Source organism: Euleptes europaea, chromosome 7 (genome assembly GCF_029931775.1).
Source record: "Euleptes europaea isolate rEulEur1 chromosome 7, rEulEur1.hap1, whole genome shotgun sequence".
NCBI classification, from domain to species: domain Eukaryota; kingdom Metazoa; phylum Chordata; class Lepidosauria; order Squamata; family Sphaerodactylidae; genus Euleptes; species Euleptes europaea.
Window position 1 is genome coordinate 81,940,765 of NC_079318.1, and position 16,294 is coordinate 81,957,058.

Below are 16,294 nucleotides of genomic sequence, written 5' to 3' on the forward strand. Positions count from 1 at the left end.
AGAGCATCTGTTTGGCATGCAGAAGGTCCCAGGTTCAATCCCTGGCATCTAAAGCTGAAAGGACTGGGGGATGTGAAAGACCTCTACCTGAGACCCTGGAGAGCTGCTGCCAGTCAGAGCAGCCAATACTGACTTTAATGGACCCAAGGGTCTGATTCAGTATAAGGCAGCTTCACGTGTTCGTGCATATGCGTCCATGCGCTTGGATGGGAAAGCCTGCTGCACCTAAGGGGCCAACCTCGAGAGAGAGATGCCAGTCTCACAGAAAGCTTCATCCATGGGCTGGGCTGGCAGCCGATTCTTCCCAAAGCCTCCCTCTCTGCTGCAGGGGCAGGGGAGGAGGAAGGCTGGCAGCAGAAAGCTTGTGGCACAAGCTTGGCAGACAAAGGCACGCCGGCACCTCTCCCTCGCTCTTGCCAGCAAGGGGCCCATGGGGTGAGATCGGTAACACAACTTCCTCCTGGCATGCAGATACTCCTAGATCTGCTGAGCTTAGCCTTTTCGTCCTTGCTGTTGCTCCCGATGAGGGGAGAACCCTGGAGTCCTGGCTTCTCCCAGCATGCTTCAGCCCACAGCTCACACGGGAGGAGAGAAACCTAGGTTGCCTGGTCTCCTAACCTGGTTTGTCAGAATCTGGCCCAGGAGGACAGAGAGTCGGGGAGAGCTGGATTCCCAAAATCAGGACAGTGAGGCGGCCGCTGGGATCCTTTGGCAGAGAGGAATGTCCCCTTCATGAACTGCTGTGGCGCTCCTCTGTTCCCAAAATATTTCCAATCACAGCTCCACGGCGGAAAACCCGGGGTCTGGCCTAGACACGCCTGGGGGAACCAGCAGGGCTACATTCCTCCCATGGCAAGCAAAATGGGGACACCGCTGGGTCTGAACTTCCCGCCCCACGATGGAAAGGCAACCCCGTCCCATGGGTCACTGCCCTCTTCTGCCCCACAACCTCTGATACCTCTTTAACCACAGGGCTCTTTTTGGCACTGGGCCATCTCCCTTAGACTCCCACCGGAGAACATTGCCACAGGAAGGGTTCCCAGGCCAGCCACGATAAGGGAATCGCACCTTAGAAGAAGCAGGATCCATGTTGTCAGGAGTACAACTGAAACTTGCAGGAGAACACAGAGGCAGAACACATAATTATGCATGGTTTGGAGAGAGTGGACAGGGGGAAGCTTTTCTCCCTCTCCCATAATACTAGAACGCGGGGTCATCTGCTGAAGCTGGAGGGTGAGAGATTCACAACAGATAAAAGGAAGCATTTTTTCACACAAGGCATAGTTAAATGGTGGAACTCCCTGCCCCAGGATGTGGTGATGGCTGCCAACTTGGAAGGCTTTAAGAGGGGAATGGTCATGGAGGAAAGGGGTATTCATGGCTACTAGTCAAAATGGAAACTAGTCATGATGCATACCTATTATCTCCAGGATCAGAGGAGCATGCCTATTATCTTAGGTGCTGTGGAACACACGCAGGATGGTGCTGCTGCAGTCGTCTTGTTTGGGGGCTTCCTAGAGGCCCCTGTTTGGCCACTGTGTGAACAGACCGCTGGACTTGATGGGCCTTGGTCTGATCCAGCAGGGCCTTGCTTGTGTTCTTCTGTTCACATTGTAGGAGGCTAACTTACGAGTATTTCAGACATGTGTTTGGAACTGGCAACCACTGACATGTGGGAGAAATCATACCAGAGTGGAGTTAGGATATCCAGGCATAAAACTTGGGAGAGAAACCCCTTGAACAGAAGAGGACTTTCTTCCAGATAAAGCATGCATCAGGTTGGGCTATAAGAATCTTAGCTTTTCTTCCAAACAAAAATCTGCGTGGCCGGGGAAGCCAAGGAGGACCGGGCTTTGCTCCCCGACAGGGCTAGCAGAAACGGACCCACTTATGCAAAAACCAGCCCCATTTAGTTCTTCTTGTTGCAGAAAGCAGCTTTTCTTGGCCCAGGATGTGGATTGTTTTCACGGCGGCTTCTAAATCAAACTGTGCTCCGCAACCCACAGGGCTGGCGATGCGCACCGAGACCTGAGCGCAGCCGACGCCTCCTCCAGGCGCTGCGCTGGGCGTGCTGTTTCTTTAGGCTTTTCCCTGTGACAGAAGAGCCCTCCAGAAATCAGCAGACAGGTCAGGATCCCAAGCCTACCTGCCAGGTTCCCTCGCCTTGCCAAGTTCCCTTGACGACAGGAACAACAAACACTTTTACCCATTCCTTTTCCCTCAATCATGAGCCCAGGCGGGCAGCGACTCCCCATTGGTAAAGTTCGGCAGGGGAGTGGGGAAGCGTCACTGGTATTTACTTACTTGCAGGGAGCATCTTGTGTGTGTGTGAGAGAGGAGGGGGTGGAGACTGAAACGGGGACAGAGAGCCGAGGTGGGGTTTTTGGCCTGGTGTTTTACACCTGTGTAAAACACACCTGTGTCACCAGGGGACCTGGGAGCGGATGGGGACATCACAGCACCCCAGGGACAAGCCGAGCCGAGCTCCCCCTGTGGTCCAGCAAATCAGCCCCACAAGAGCCACTCACCTGGGACCCGGTCAGCGGTCTCGCCCACCCGCGTTAGCTCATCCATTCTCTCTGAGAGCCAGTGTGGTGGAGCGGTTAAGAGCAGTGGAGTCTGATCTGGAGAACCGGGTTGGATTCCCCACACCTCCACACGAGCGGCGGACGCTAATCTGGTGAACCGGGTTGGTTTCCCCACTCCTCCACACGAAGCCAGCTGGGTGACCTTGGGCTAGTCACAGCTCTCTTAGAGCTCTCTCAGCCCCACCTACCTCTGTTGTGGGGAGGGGAAGGGAAGGTGATTGTAAGCCGGTTTGATTCTTCTTTAAGGGGTATATAAAAACCAACTTTTCTTCTCTGGGGGCAGTGTGGGAGAAGGCAACCGCTGAGCTGACACCCACCCTTGTTGGTTTATTTTGTTTATAGTCCACCTTTCTCACTGAGCCTCAAGGTGGACAACAAAGTTTAAAGCGACAAAACAGGAAAAGCGTACGAATATTTGCTGCTGAAGGGCCTCAGCCAAGCAATTCCAACAGGGTTGCCGGGTCCCCCCTGGCCACTGGTGGGGGACGGGCGGGGGGACGGGAGTAGGGTTGCCAGAACCAGGTTGGGAAACTCCTGGAGATTTGGGGATGGAGCCTGGGGAGGACAGGGACCTCAGTGGGGTACAATTCCGGAGCCCACCCTTCAAAGCAGCCATTTTCTCCAGGGGATCGGATCTCTGTAGTCTGAACACATGAATGCATGAAGCTGCCTCATACTGAATCAGACCCTTGGTCCATCAAAGTCGGTATTGTCTACTCAGAATGGCAGCTCCTGCCCAGGGTCTCAGTCAGAGGTCTTTCACATCCCCTACCTGCCTAGTCCCTTTAACTGGAGATGCCGGGGATTGAACTTGGGACCTTCTGCATGCCGAACAGATGCTCTACAAACTGAGCCACAGCCTCTTCTCTGAAGATGAGCTGTGATTCCAGGGGATCCCCAGATCCTACCTGGAGGCTGGAATCTCTAGATTCCGGCAGGGCGGGAGGTGCTGCTTAGCTCTGCTTGTTCCTGGCCACCGCCAGAGGCCTTGTGGTTTATCAGCCCACCAGGACCTTTTCTAGCAGGTTAAATGGCCAGTCTTCCCCTGACGAGTCTCCCTCTCCACACCTCAGGGAGGTGGCAAGATGGCCAACTGTGTCATGTGGCCCAGCTGGGAAAGCTCAGCGGGTTGCATTCAGTCTATGGGCTCACAAGGTGGGGCTCTCGAGCACAGACAAAGGCTACGTACCACCACCAGTCACAAGCATCCCATTCAAGTGTAGATGAATGATCACGGCTCTGTCAAGCGCATTTGCATTTCAATGTCATGGAAGCTGGAGTTCTTCCGCACAACCCACTGGCAAATTTGGGTCATTGAGGGCAGGAGTCCAGTAGCACCTTAAAGACTAACAAAAATATTTTCTGGTAGGGTATGAGCTTTCGTGAGCCACAGCTCACTTCTTCAGATACCCTACCAGAAAATATTTTTGTTAGTCTTTAAGGTGCTACTGGACTCTTGCCCTTTTTGACTACTGCAAACAGACTAACACGGCTACCCACTGTGAATTATTTGGGTCAAAGAGTAACTGCTTTGTGCGGAAAAAGGTCTCAGGTTGGATCTCCAGAAAAGGATCAGAAAGTAGATGATCTGAAAGACCTGGAGAGCCACTACGTGTCAGGTAAGACAATACTGACCTTGCTAAACCAACGGTATGACTCAGTATAAGGCAGCTTTATGTGACACAAGCTGGCCTTTGTTTGCAGCAATGATCTACTGTTGTGGAACTCAGGTCAGCATTTGTAAATTTCCCCAAAGCACAACCCCTACAATCGGTTTGTCTGCATTTATTTCAAACCTGTTTGCTTATTCGGAAAAAAAAAAATTCTGCCAAGTTCCCACTCTGAGCACATCCCACCATCTCCTCCTGCAAGGAGTCCTCAGACGACCTCCGGGCTTTCTCCCTTCCACTGCCTAAGAACTGAGGCACATCCAATTGTCAATTTCTAGCCCGCCACCAACCAAGCAGAGCACAGGTCCCAGAGAAATATCTACACTGCAGGATCAAGGACACACCCGCCCAGCACCCAGACCTGAAGAACAGGTCCTGTCTGGTTGGGGAGCGTAGCTCACATGGCAAGAAGGAGCCACAGGGGAAGGGGTTGGGTGGTAAGAGTTACATCACTTTTTTTCCCCAGAACTAAAGCAAAATTGTTTGCTGCAGCAGAAAGGTTCAGACAGGCAAGCTTGAGGCCCCTGGCGTCCAGGGACGCGAGAGGTTGCCGTCCCCATGAAGGGCCACAGAAAGAAGCAAGACCGCAATAAGAAGAAGCCACCTCACCGTTAAGAGACCTGGAGACAATCCTTTGTGTGCTTTGCTCAAACCTACACACAGAATTCAGCACCCTCCTTAGCACATCTTTGGTCCCCCTGCCCTGTAGTCTTTGACCCACCAGGACACAGCCTGACACAAACACATGAAGCTGCCTCACACGGAGTCAGACCGTTGGCCTATCAAGGTCACAGTATTACCTGTTCTGACTGGCAGTGAAGGTTCAGGGTCACCACTGGAGAACGATCACATCACCGTATCTGTTTACCTGCAGCAGCAAGGGATTGAACCTGGGACCTCCTCCACCACTGAGCCATGGCATCTCCTTTCCCAAGGCCTGGTGTGAACTTTCCCATTGAAGATTCAGGCCTTTCACTTCCCGCACAGCTCTCTGTGACTGACAGTTTCCTTCTACTCAATTAGAATCAATCAGCCAGCATGGCGTAGTGGTTAAGAGCGGTGGTTTGGAGCGGCAGAGTCTAATCTGGAGAACCAGATTTGATTCCCCACTCCTCCACATGAGCGGTGGACTCTAAACTGGTGAACCAGGTTGGTTTCCCCATTCCTACACATGAAGCCAGCTGGGTGACCTTGGGCTAGTCACAGCTCTCTTCGAGCTCTCTCAGCCTCATCTACCTCACAGGGTGTCTGTTGTGGGGAGGGGAAGGGGACTGAAAGCCGTTTTGATTCTTCCTTAAGTGGTAGAGAAGGTCGGCATATAAAAACCAACTCTTCTTCTTCTTTATGAATCTTGCATGAGCAGGGCAGCAGTTTGGGAAAGAGAAGGGTTTTATTTATTTATTTAGACAGTTATACTTTGTTTTTATCTGAAGTGGGGTTTATGGCATCATTCTCCACTCCTCCATTTTATCCTCTCAGCAACAATCCAGCATTCTCCTGGATTGAATAGAGATCTGAGATTCCTGAGTCATTACCAATGCTAATTTCTCCACGCCTACTATCCATCTGCATATCACACCTCATCCAGTCATGCCTGCTATTGTCATTTACTTGCTTTTGACATTTACATTGCCATTGTGTGTCTAATTCACTCTTCTCTGATTGATAGATGGACTCACATTTTAGCTGTATCTGAAGAAGTGAGCTGCGGCTCTCATGTGCGTGTGCAAAGTGCCGTCAAGTCGCAGCCGACTTATGGCGACTCCTTTTGGGGTTTTCATGGCAAGAGACTCACAGAGGTGGTTTGCCAGTGCCTTCCTCTGTACAGCAATCCTGGACTTCCTTGGTGGTCTCCTATCCAAATACTAACCAGGGCTGACCCTGCTTAGCTTCTGAGATCTGACGAGATCAGGCTAGCCTGGGCTCATACCCTGCCAGAAATTGTGTTAGTCTTTAAGGTGCTACTGGACTCTTGCTCTTTTGTACTGCTATTGACAGACTATTATGGCTACCCATCGTGATCTAGCAACAACCCTGTAAGGGAGGTTGGGCTGAGTGTCTGTAACTGGCCCAAGGTCACACAGCATGCTTCTATAGCAGAGAGGGGATTCAAACCGGGGTCTCCCAGATCCTAGACTGACACTGCTATATCAGACTGGCTGTAAAGCAGACAGGTGATAACTAGTTTTGAGATTATAAAGATGCATTACATCTAGAGCAGGGGTGTCAAACACAAAGCCCGCGGGCTGGATCCGGCCCCTTGAGAGCTCTTATCCAGCCTGCGAGCCAGCCGAGCCAGCCACCACCACCCCACTCTTGATCATGGCTGGGGAGGCCAGGCCTGGCCTGGCCCAAGTAAGTGACATTTATGTCATATCTGGCCCTTGTAACAATTGAGTTCGACACCCCTGATCTAGAGGCTGCAATATACTGCAGGGGGTGGATCCCCAGTGCCATTTGGAACCAAAAACTCTCAGATCAAACATAGCCAAATTGGAAGCAAGGCATGGGGAAGGCAGGAAAGAGTTTGCTTTGGGGGTACCCATCTCTACTCTGGTGGTTGCAGAATTCGCCCCAATTTCAGAATATCAGAGATGATGGCTAGACAACAGTCCGACTCTTCAACTTGGCTGCCTAGTCCCGGCACTCAGCTGATAAGGTCACCTAGCTGTTCAGGTGCTCAACAGGGAATGTTTGTTAATGGCTAGCTTAAAAGGTTGCCCTGCTTTGGATGGCCCAGGCTGGCCTGATTTTGAAAGCTGAGAAGGGTCAGACCTGGTTATTTCTTGGATAGCAGACCACCCCAAAAAAAGTCCTTCAGAGGCAAACCACCACTGTTCGTCTCTTGCCTTGAAAACCCTACTGGGTCGCCGTAAGTCGGCTGCGACTTGACAGCGGTTCCCACCACAAGCTGGAAAGGCTGATTAGGGAAGCAGACATCAAACTCTTGCCAGGGCTCCAACGGACGGAGTCATACATACAGTGCCTCGCGCAGTCCAAAGGGCTGAAGGAATCCATCCCTTTTTGCCTTGGACTGTTTTGTAAGAAGAGCCCTGTTGGATCAGACCAGTGGTCCATCTGGCCCAGCATCCCACCTCATACAGCAGCCGACCAGTTGCTCTGGAGGGCCAGCAATCAGGGCACAGAGGCCAAGGCCTGCCCCTGATGTTACCACCCAGTATTCAGAGGCTGACTGCCTCTGAACATGAAGGTTCCCTTTAGGCACCACAGCTAGTAGCCACTGAGGGACCACTCCTCCATGAATCTGTCTAACCTCCTTTAAAAAGCCTTTTGTGGGCTGCGGCTGGTCATGGCAAGAGGGACGGCAGCGTGCTCAACCTCGCTGCATTGCAGTCCCTCCCCTTGCCAAACCCCGCCCTCCTCAGGCTCCACCCCAAAAACCTCCAGGTATTTCCCAACCTGGAGTTTGCAATCCTATCCACACACCTTTACATCTCCTTTCCCACCTGTCTGCGTGCCCTTCCTTGCCCACCTGCTTGCATGTGCTCCACCAACCGTGCTGCTGTTGTCTGCCCACAGCCCCCCCAAACTACAACGGGTACTGTCTCAGACACTGAAGTTGGTTTTCCTGCTGTAAGTCTAAACCAATTCAGAGGTGCCTCTTAAACCCCTATAAAATGGTTGTCGGCCAATCATGTGTTTTCTTAGCTCTGCAAACAGGTACATGTCTTCTACATGGGATCCACGGGACAGAATCCTTCTGGCGGGACTGCAGGTATAGATCTAAATCAGAATTAATTGAGAATGGCGGGTGACCCCTCGCACTTCCCTGACAGATCAATCTCTTCTGAGCACATATCAATGTCTCCGCACACAGACCCACTGATGCTATTGTGATACACCCAAGATAACACCCTCACCCCATCATTCCCTAACCTGCCCAGCACGCCTCCTTTAAAACAAGTCCTTCGGCTCCCTCATATTTGAAGCACAAATCCACACACTGCATTTCCATATGTACAGATCACAATCGGAGTAGAAGGAAAGACATGCACGTTCCGGATCATGTGAACAGGCACCCGAGGGGATTGCTATGTATCAACAAAAATGCTGGGAAGCGAAAGGAGAAGAAGGAGGAGGAGGAGGAGAAGAAGAAGAATTGGTTTTTATATGCCAACTTTCTCTACCACTTAAGGGGGACTCAAACCAGCTTACAATCACCTTCCTCTCCCTACAACAGACACCCTGTGAGGTAGGCGAGGCTGAGAGAGCTCTAACAGAGTTGTAACTTGCCCAAGGACTCCCAGCTGGCTTCGTGTGTAGGAGCTGGGAAACAAATCCAGTTCACCAGATTAGCCTCCGCCGCTCATGTGGAGGAGCGGAGAATCAAACCCAGATCAGAGTCCACCATTCCAAACCACCGCTCTTAACCACTACACCCCATCTATGTGCTGGGTGTGTGTGTGAAAAGCTATACCAGTAAGGCTGGGGGGGGAATGTTTTCACTTCATAGGCACCCCTTCACACTATGGGATCCACAAAGCACCCTTCAGTCACCGTACGAGAAGTGTTGGAGTGGTTGTCAGCCTAGATTAGGGGAAGACCTGGATTCGAATCTCCGCTCAAACACAAAACTTGCTGGGTGACATTTGGCCAGTCACTCTCGCCTCAGTCAAACTAATATTGAAATAAATGTTGTTAGCCTTTAAGATATGTGTGTGTTAAGTGCCGTCAAGTTGCTTCCTACTTATGGCAACCCTATGAATCAATGTCCTCCAAAACATCCTATCCTTAACAGCCTTGCTCAGGTCATGCAAATTGAGGGCTGTGGCTTCCTTTATAGAGTCAATCCACTCTATAGAGTTATAGAGTGAAATAAATGTTGTTAGCCTTTAAGGTATGTGTGTGTTAAGTGCCGTCAAGTCGCTTCCGACTTATGGCAACCCTATGAATCAATGTTCTCCAAAACATCCTATCCTTAACAGCCTTGCTCAGGTCTTGCAAATTGAGGCCTGTGGCTTCCTTTATAGAGTCAATCCATCTCTTGTTGGGTCTTCCTCTTTCCCTGCTGCCTTCCACTTCAAGCATGATTGTCTTTTCCAGGGACTCTTTAAGGTGCCACTGGACTTTTGCTTAATTTTGCTACGACAGACTAACACGGCTACCCCTTTGCAATCAGTCAAATCTGACTCACAGGGTTATTGTCAGGATAAAACAGAACTCTCCGGAGGAAGGGTGGGATAAATACGAGATAAATCTTTACGAATTCCTTGGTGCACAGCATGCATGCGATTTGTTCAGGCCTGGGGGATCTATTGCCACATTGCAAAATACTCTGCAAATGCGAAGCATCTGGGCCTATCACCCTGTCAGTAGAACAAACAGCTCTGGAAAAAACGACCCAGCAAGCAGCTTCACCCCCCTCACTTCCCTCAGTCATTGTCTCCTTGAAACATCAGGGTATATTTGCTCCCATTAACAAATACTAAGGACTCCAGGTATTCTTGAAGGATTTATTTGGGAGGGTGTGCCTGTTTTCCATGCCGTCCACGCAAGCTCCTTAGGCACAGGAGTGCATTCCACAGCAAAGAGAGCCATGCTTGAGCTCTTGGGAGGATGACCCAGAACTCTCCTGGCTCTGCCTTCCAGGAAGGAAGTAGATAGGTGCGCATTCGGAAGAACAAGGAGGGGATGTACTCCTCCCCCCCCCCCCGTTACATTTCACCCAAATGTACTTTGAAAAAGCCACAGGCTTCACTCTCCTCCTCATTTAGCCTCTTCTCTCACTGGGAAAAGTTGGTACTGAAGCCCTCACGAGGATTGTTTCACAGAGCTACCATACTAGAACAAGGGAAACAGCCCCCTTAGACTAGCCTGGATGGTTTTTTTTGTCCTAAGGCCTCCTCAACCAAGACGTAACGGCAGCTCCCAATACAGCTGCCCAAGCAAGCGTCCTCAGAGAGGCACTGAAGCTCCAAAAGAGCTACCAGTTTCCTAGCCCCCATCAAGGAGACAAATCTAGGTTTGGGCAAATGTAGGTCAGTGAAAAGGGCATCATGTAGGGTTGCCAGGTCCCTCTTTGCCACCGGTGGGAGGTTTTGGGGCGGAGCCTGAGGAGGGTGGGGTTTGGGGAAGGGAGGGACTTCAATGCCATCAAGTCCAATTTGCCAAAGCGGCCATTTTCTCCAGGTAAACTGATCTCTATTGGCTGGAGATTAGTTGTAATAGCAGGAGATCTCCAGCTAGTATAGGGTTGCCAACCTCCTGGTGGTGGCTGGAGTTCTCCCACTATTACAACTGATCTCCAGCTGATAGAGATCAGTTCCCCTGGAGAAAATGGCCACTTTGGCAATTGGACTCTATGGCATTGAAGTCCCTCCCGTCTCCAAACCCCACCCTCCTCAGGCTCCGCCCCCCAAATCTCCAGGTATTTCCCAACCCGGACCTGACAACCCTAAGCTAGTACCTGGAGGTTGGCATTGCGTCATGCCCATCCAGACCTGGTGGAAAACAGGAAGTACGTCGCATGGAATAGAAATCAGTCTGATCTGGAGCTCCGCTTTTGCAGAGGATGAGGGTGTGACTCCCAAAACCATCCAACCAACCCAAGCCCTAGGTAGGCAAACTGCTCAACTCTGGACATCTCAAAGGAAAACAAAAAAGAGCCCTGTGGCATCTGAAAGACGGACAATGTTTTATCCCAGCGTAAGCTTTTGTGGAGAACAGCCCACTTCATTAGATGTTAAGAAAGCGACAGCGCTCAATTACTTCCTTATCACCCTATCAAAGGAGTCGTTAGCATCAAAATGAAGTTGAGGGAGGATCAGCCACAGCCTTGCCTCACAAACGGGGACAGTTAGGATAGGGGCTGGCCAGGTAAAGGGATGGCTGCCCTCTAGTCAACATCCCTGCTGCCTGTCTCAGCCAAGCTGGGGAGAAACAGGACGTTGTGTGCCCCAAAAGCCCAGGCTAAGCCATAAAAAAACAAAATTAAGCTGCCCGTCCTCACAGCCGAGAGCAACCTGGCAGTTTCTGTCACCGCCCCCCTGCAGAGAGTGGCTTGGCCCGCTTTCCAGATAAGCTGATAGCTCTACAAGCACCTTGTTTTGCAAGGCATCTGCTTTCGGACTGGGTTGGGTAGGAAGGCAGGGGAGCAAGGTGATGCTTATTTTTTTTTTAAAATATACTCTGCTTTTCTCCCCAAGGAGGAAACCAAACAGTATCGTTCTCCCCTCTTCCATTTTATCCTCGCAACCACAACCTTGTGAGGTAGGTTCAGCTGGGAAAGCAACTGGCTCAAGGTCACCCAGCCAGCTTCCACGGCACGGAGGGGATCTGAACCTGGGTCTCCCAGGTCCTAGTCCAAACTCTAACCACTACACCACACAGCCCAGGGGTGTTACACTAGAGGGCTTCTGAATCTCAAGTTCCAGCTGTACAGCTCTGTACCCTTTGCCCCCAAAGTCCACACCGGGCAGGATCTCTTCAAGCACCATCGCCTCGTCTGTTTTCACTGTGCTGCCTAGCAGGTCAAGGCACTTTTGTGGCAACCACTGAAGGGGTAAATGCCAGGCTCTCTCCCCCATAGATGAAAAGTAATAATGTTCAAGTTTGTACAATTCCTTTGTGTTGCTGCGTGGGCGGGGGGGGGGAGATTCTCAGAGTTCCTCTCTGCATCACTTCGGGGCTCCAAAGCATCATTTTTTTAATCTGTGACCAAAGCCTATAATAGAGAGCCAGTGTGATGTAGTGGTTAGGAGCGGTGGACTCTAATCTGGAGAACCGGGTTTGTTTCCCCACTCCTCCACACGAAGCCAGCTGGGTGACCTTGGGCCAGTCACAGTTCTCTTTGAACTCTCTCGGCCCCACCTACCTCCAAGGTGTCTGTTGTGGGGAGGGGAAGGGAAGGTGATTGTAAGCCGGTTTGATTCTCCTTACAAGGTAGAGAAAGTCAGTATATCAAAACCAACTCTTCTTCTTCTGAGCACAATGATGCTTGCTCAGGGGCTCAGGGGCCACATGTGGCTCTTGGATATGCCACCTCTGGATCTTCTGAGGACCGATCCCCAGTGCGGCACCTGCCCCATGTTTCAAGAAAATGGACTGCAGTTGACAGGTGGTTCCCACCTTAAAAAAGCTGCCACCAGAGGAACGGGTAAGCTCTGAGCCTGCCTGAGGGACAGGCCTCATGCTACAGTTGGAAGTAAATGTGGCTCCTTTGGTCGACGGCGACTGCACATGTGGTTGGTTCTCCACTGCAAATGTGGTTGGTTCTCCGCGCGCCGCAGAGTTGAGGCTGGGTGCCAAACTCACAGGTCACCCGCTGTGGCGGCTTCCCCGTTTCACCAGTGGCTTCTTTACCAGACAGTGAAAATGCAGTAGGAAAACCACACCAGACCAGCCGATCGAGAAATGGGAAGGTCCCTTCCTGGCTCTTCCACATTCTCCTCGCATTTAACATCAACACTGTTCCATGACTCAGTTTCTCTCCCTCTCTGTGATGCAAAGGGGCAGAATGAGGCAGAGCTGGGAGATGTATTTTGTTTCCTACCCACGGAAGGAACCCCAACGCTTCCGTGTGGAGGGACAGCAAAGATCCCAAGCGTTGAGGGCGGAGTTTAGGAACAGGGTGGGGATGCAGGGAAACCACCAGAAAGACCTCCTCAAAACAACTTGGCTGACGTTTATTCTGCAGCTAGGAAAACACAACGGAAGCGCCCGCTGAAGAGTTCTGTCTAACGCAGAAAGCGTTCGCATTCTTGAAACAGAAGTCAATCCGATCAACGTAAGGCTCACCATTGCTGGGCTGGATCAATGAATTCAGCACCTAGGCCACTGTTTTGAGAGAGCGTTCCCCCCCCCCCCCCGTCTATTTTTGTACCACCTGTTCTTGGGAGAAAGGGCGTTACAGCAGCCCTGGTCTACAGCATGCCAAAGATGATGCCTTGGTTGGTCATTTAGCAGTTCCCAGTGCAACTAGTCACAGCCACCGTGGCAGTGGGTTCCACAAATCCACTGCGGGGGAAGGAAGGCCTTCTGCACATGCTCAGGGAAGGACTCAATGCTTAATTGAAGGTTGCCACCTGGAATTACAACTGACCTCCCACAAAGACCAGTTCCCCTGGAGAAAACGGCTGCAGTGGAAGGTGGACTCTCCCCTTTTCAAACCCCACCCTCTCCAAGCTCCATCCTGAAATCTCCAGGAATTTCTCGACCCAGAGTTGGCAACCCTCCTCCCCAGCTTCCAACTCTGGGTCTGTGCTCAAAAGGGTTACCAGGTCCCTTTCCGCCACAGCCGGAGGTTTTTGGGGCGGAGCGTGAGGGAGGGGTTTGGGGAGGGGAGGGACTTCAATGCCATAGAGTCCAATTGCCAAAGAGGCCATTTTCTCCAGGTGAACTGATCTCCATCGGCTGGAGATCAGTTGTAACAGCAGGAGATCTCCAGCTATCACCTGGAGGTTGGGGGAAAATTAGACACCACTGTACAAGTGTCAAGTGGAAATCAGTACAGGAGCGATGACAATTTCAAACAAAGTGCAAAAATGTTTATAAGCTACATGAATATAAAGACAACACACGACAAAGTGTACACAGAAGACCTACAGCAGCCATCTATAAATATTCATATGTACAACGGGAGTACTTTTTCAAAGTTGTCTCAGGTAGGAGTACAAATTCTTCTTTGGAAGGCAAATATCATGTAGTAAGACAGAAGCCACTGATATCTGCCTTTCAACCTGGGAAGGGGGCTGCTCTAAACAATGCATCCATGTCCCCCCCCCAAAAAAAACAAGCCTTGCCCGCCGGCCCCAGCGCGCCAAAGAGACTGCTCGCAACGGCAGGCGCCGCACTCTGCACAGGGGCAGAAGCCCTGGCAGGGCGGAGCTCGCCCCACTCACCCCAGGCCAGGAACTGCTGCACGTTCCGCTCCCGCCGCAGGGGGGCGCCGCTGCACTCCTGGTGGACGCAGAGCAGCAGGTCGAGCAGCGCCTCCAGCCCCGGGTCGCCGGCCGCCCCCTCGCCCCGCACCGCCGCCGCCCCCTCCCGCAGCCCGGCCAGGCGCCGCTCCACGGGGCTGCACATGGCCCACCAGCCGCCGCGGCCGTCGAGGCAGCAGACGACGGCGGCGGAGCAGATCTGCCGCCTCCAGCAGCAGCAGCAGCGGCGCAGCCCGGCCGGGCCCCGCCTCGACGCTGGTGGGACGGGCGCAACCCGACACCTGGGCCAGGTGGGCGGACGCTCGGGGCCCGCCTGCCGCCGCCGGGGACGGAGCCACCCTCGGCCTTGGGAGGGCGCGGGGTTGCTCCCCCACCCCTGCCCGGGACTCTGCCGAACGGGACGGTTCGGATCTGGGGGCGGGGGGGGGGTTCAGAATCCTGGGGCAGGGGGGTGGGCTAGATGACCCTGGGGGGACCCTTCCCGCTCGGTGGCCCTTTAGGCCTGGGAGGTTTCGCGGCTCTCTGGATGCGCGTTGCCCCCATCTCAAAACTCTGCACGGGGGCTTATTTTTGCGCTCGGAGAAATCGGATGGGGAAACTGCGCATCTCGAGAGCGGCAGGTCCAAGGCGAAAGCTCCCCTGCATCAATGGGATAGGATTCTGTGATCCCAAGGCGCAGGGTGGCTTCAGGGGCTCGACGGGGGAGCGCCTCTCGGGCGGGTTAGAAGGGACCCCGCTGTTTCCAGGGCGGAGGGGAGACCGTCTGTTCCAGCCCGCGGTCCCTTGCTTGGGATGCTGCTGTGTCATCTGTCAGCAGTGCTGACTCTAGGACCTTAAGCAGATGAGGAGGAGGGAGCATCTGCTTGGCATGCAGGAGGTCCCAGGTTCAATTCTCCAGTTAAAGGGACTGGGCATGTAAGGAATATGAAAGACCCCTGCCTGAGACCCTGGAGAGCCGCCGGCGGCCTGAGTAGAGGATACTGACGTTGATGGACCCCAAGGGACTGATTCAGTATCAGGCAGCTTCATGTGTGTTCATGAGAGGGAGGGCATCTTGGCCATCTTCTGGGCATGGAGTAGGGGTCACTGGGGCGGGGAGGAGGTGGTTGTGAATTTCCTGCTGGGGGTTGGACTAGATGACCCTGGTGGTCCCTTCCAACTCTATGATTCTATGACAGACAGGGGTCCGGCCACTTAAATGGGGGCAGGGCCGGTTCTACCATTAGGCGAACTAGGCGGTCGCCTAGGGTGCAGACCTCAGAGGGACACTGTTTTAAACAGATTCGTTTCTTGAAAAAAATGCAACTGACAATTTATATTGTTTAAGTACCACAACAGTGCTATGGAATATAATTAATTATAACATCTTATAAAAAGTTTTGTCCTTTTATTTTTCTACAAGACATGTTTTTGAAAATTGGTTAGCAACGGGGTGTGTGTGCAAGCAGTTAGCCTTGCCTAGGGTGCAAAAATGACTGGCACCGGCCCTGGGCGGGGGGCATTATCAGACTTCCCTCGGCAGACCATCAAAACTGCGAGACGTCGAGAAAGGGCGCTCCTTCGCCCAAAGCGGGCAGGCCCAACCCATGCTGGCAGCCCCGGGACATCCGTCGCGATCCTCCCTGCTCGCCCTGTCCCTGAGAAGGGAGTTCCGCGGATGAACTGCACGTCGCGTTCCCAGGCTGCAGACACACGCCTAATGAATGCTTCTGCAAAGCTGGAGTGCTCGCTCCAGCTGCAGGTGGGAAGTGGAAGGGGGGAGCCGATTCCTGGTGCCGGGCTCCAACTCCACGAGCTCCCGAAAGGCAGCTTCAGCTCTTGTGGGGAAGAGGGATTTGCAGGTTGCTTGCCCGAGGTTGAATATGGCGTGGTGGGAGAAGAATGGGCGCTCTTCCACAGGGAGAACCTGGCTGGGTGACAATCTGATACAGTCTTATTTCTGTAATCGCAGAAATAAAATTGATTTTTTCCCCTTTCTTGACTTGTGCATTTTATGCCTCCTGTTTAGAATGAGAATCCACAACTTCCCCTACAGGGGCCTTCTCCGTCGTGGCCCCCACCTTGTGGAATGGCCTGCCTGAGAAGGTAAGGAAGGCTCCCACTTTCCTGGCTTTCCACAAAGTATGCAAAACTGCAT

The 16,294-nt window shown here is 52.5% G+C and overlaps 1 protein-coding gene across 1 annotated transcript in view; it reads right to left on the bottom strand.

Annotated features, from left to right (window-relative positions):
- CDC42BPG (CDC42 binding protein kinase gamma) overlaps positions 1–14,302 on the bottom strand; it is a 69,217-nt gene extending 54,915 nt beyond the window's left edge. Inside the window, exon 1 of the mRNA XM_056853637.1 lies at positions 14,119–14,302. Within this exon, the coding sequence (XP_056709615.1) occupies positions 14,119–14,302 (184 nt within the window). The remainder of the gene's footprint in view (positions 1–14,118) is intronic.
- Between the last annotated feature and the right edge of the window lie 1,992 nt (positions 14,303–16,294).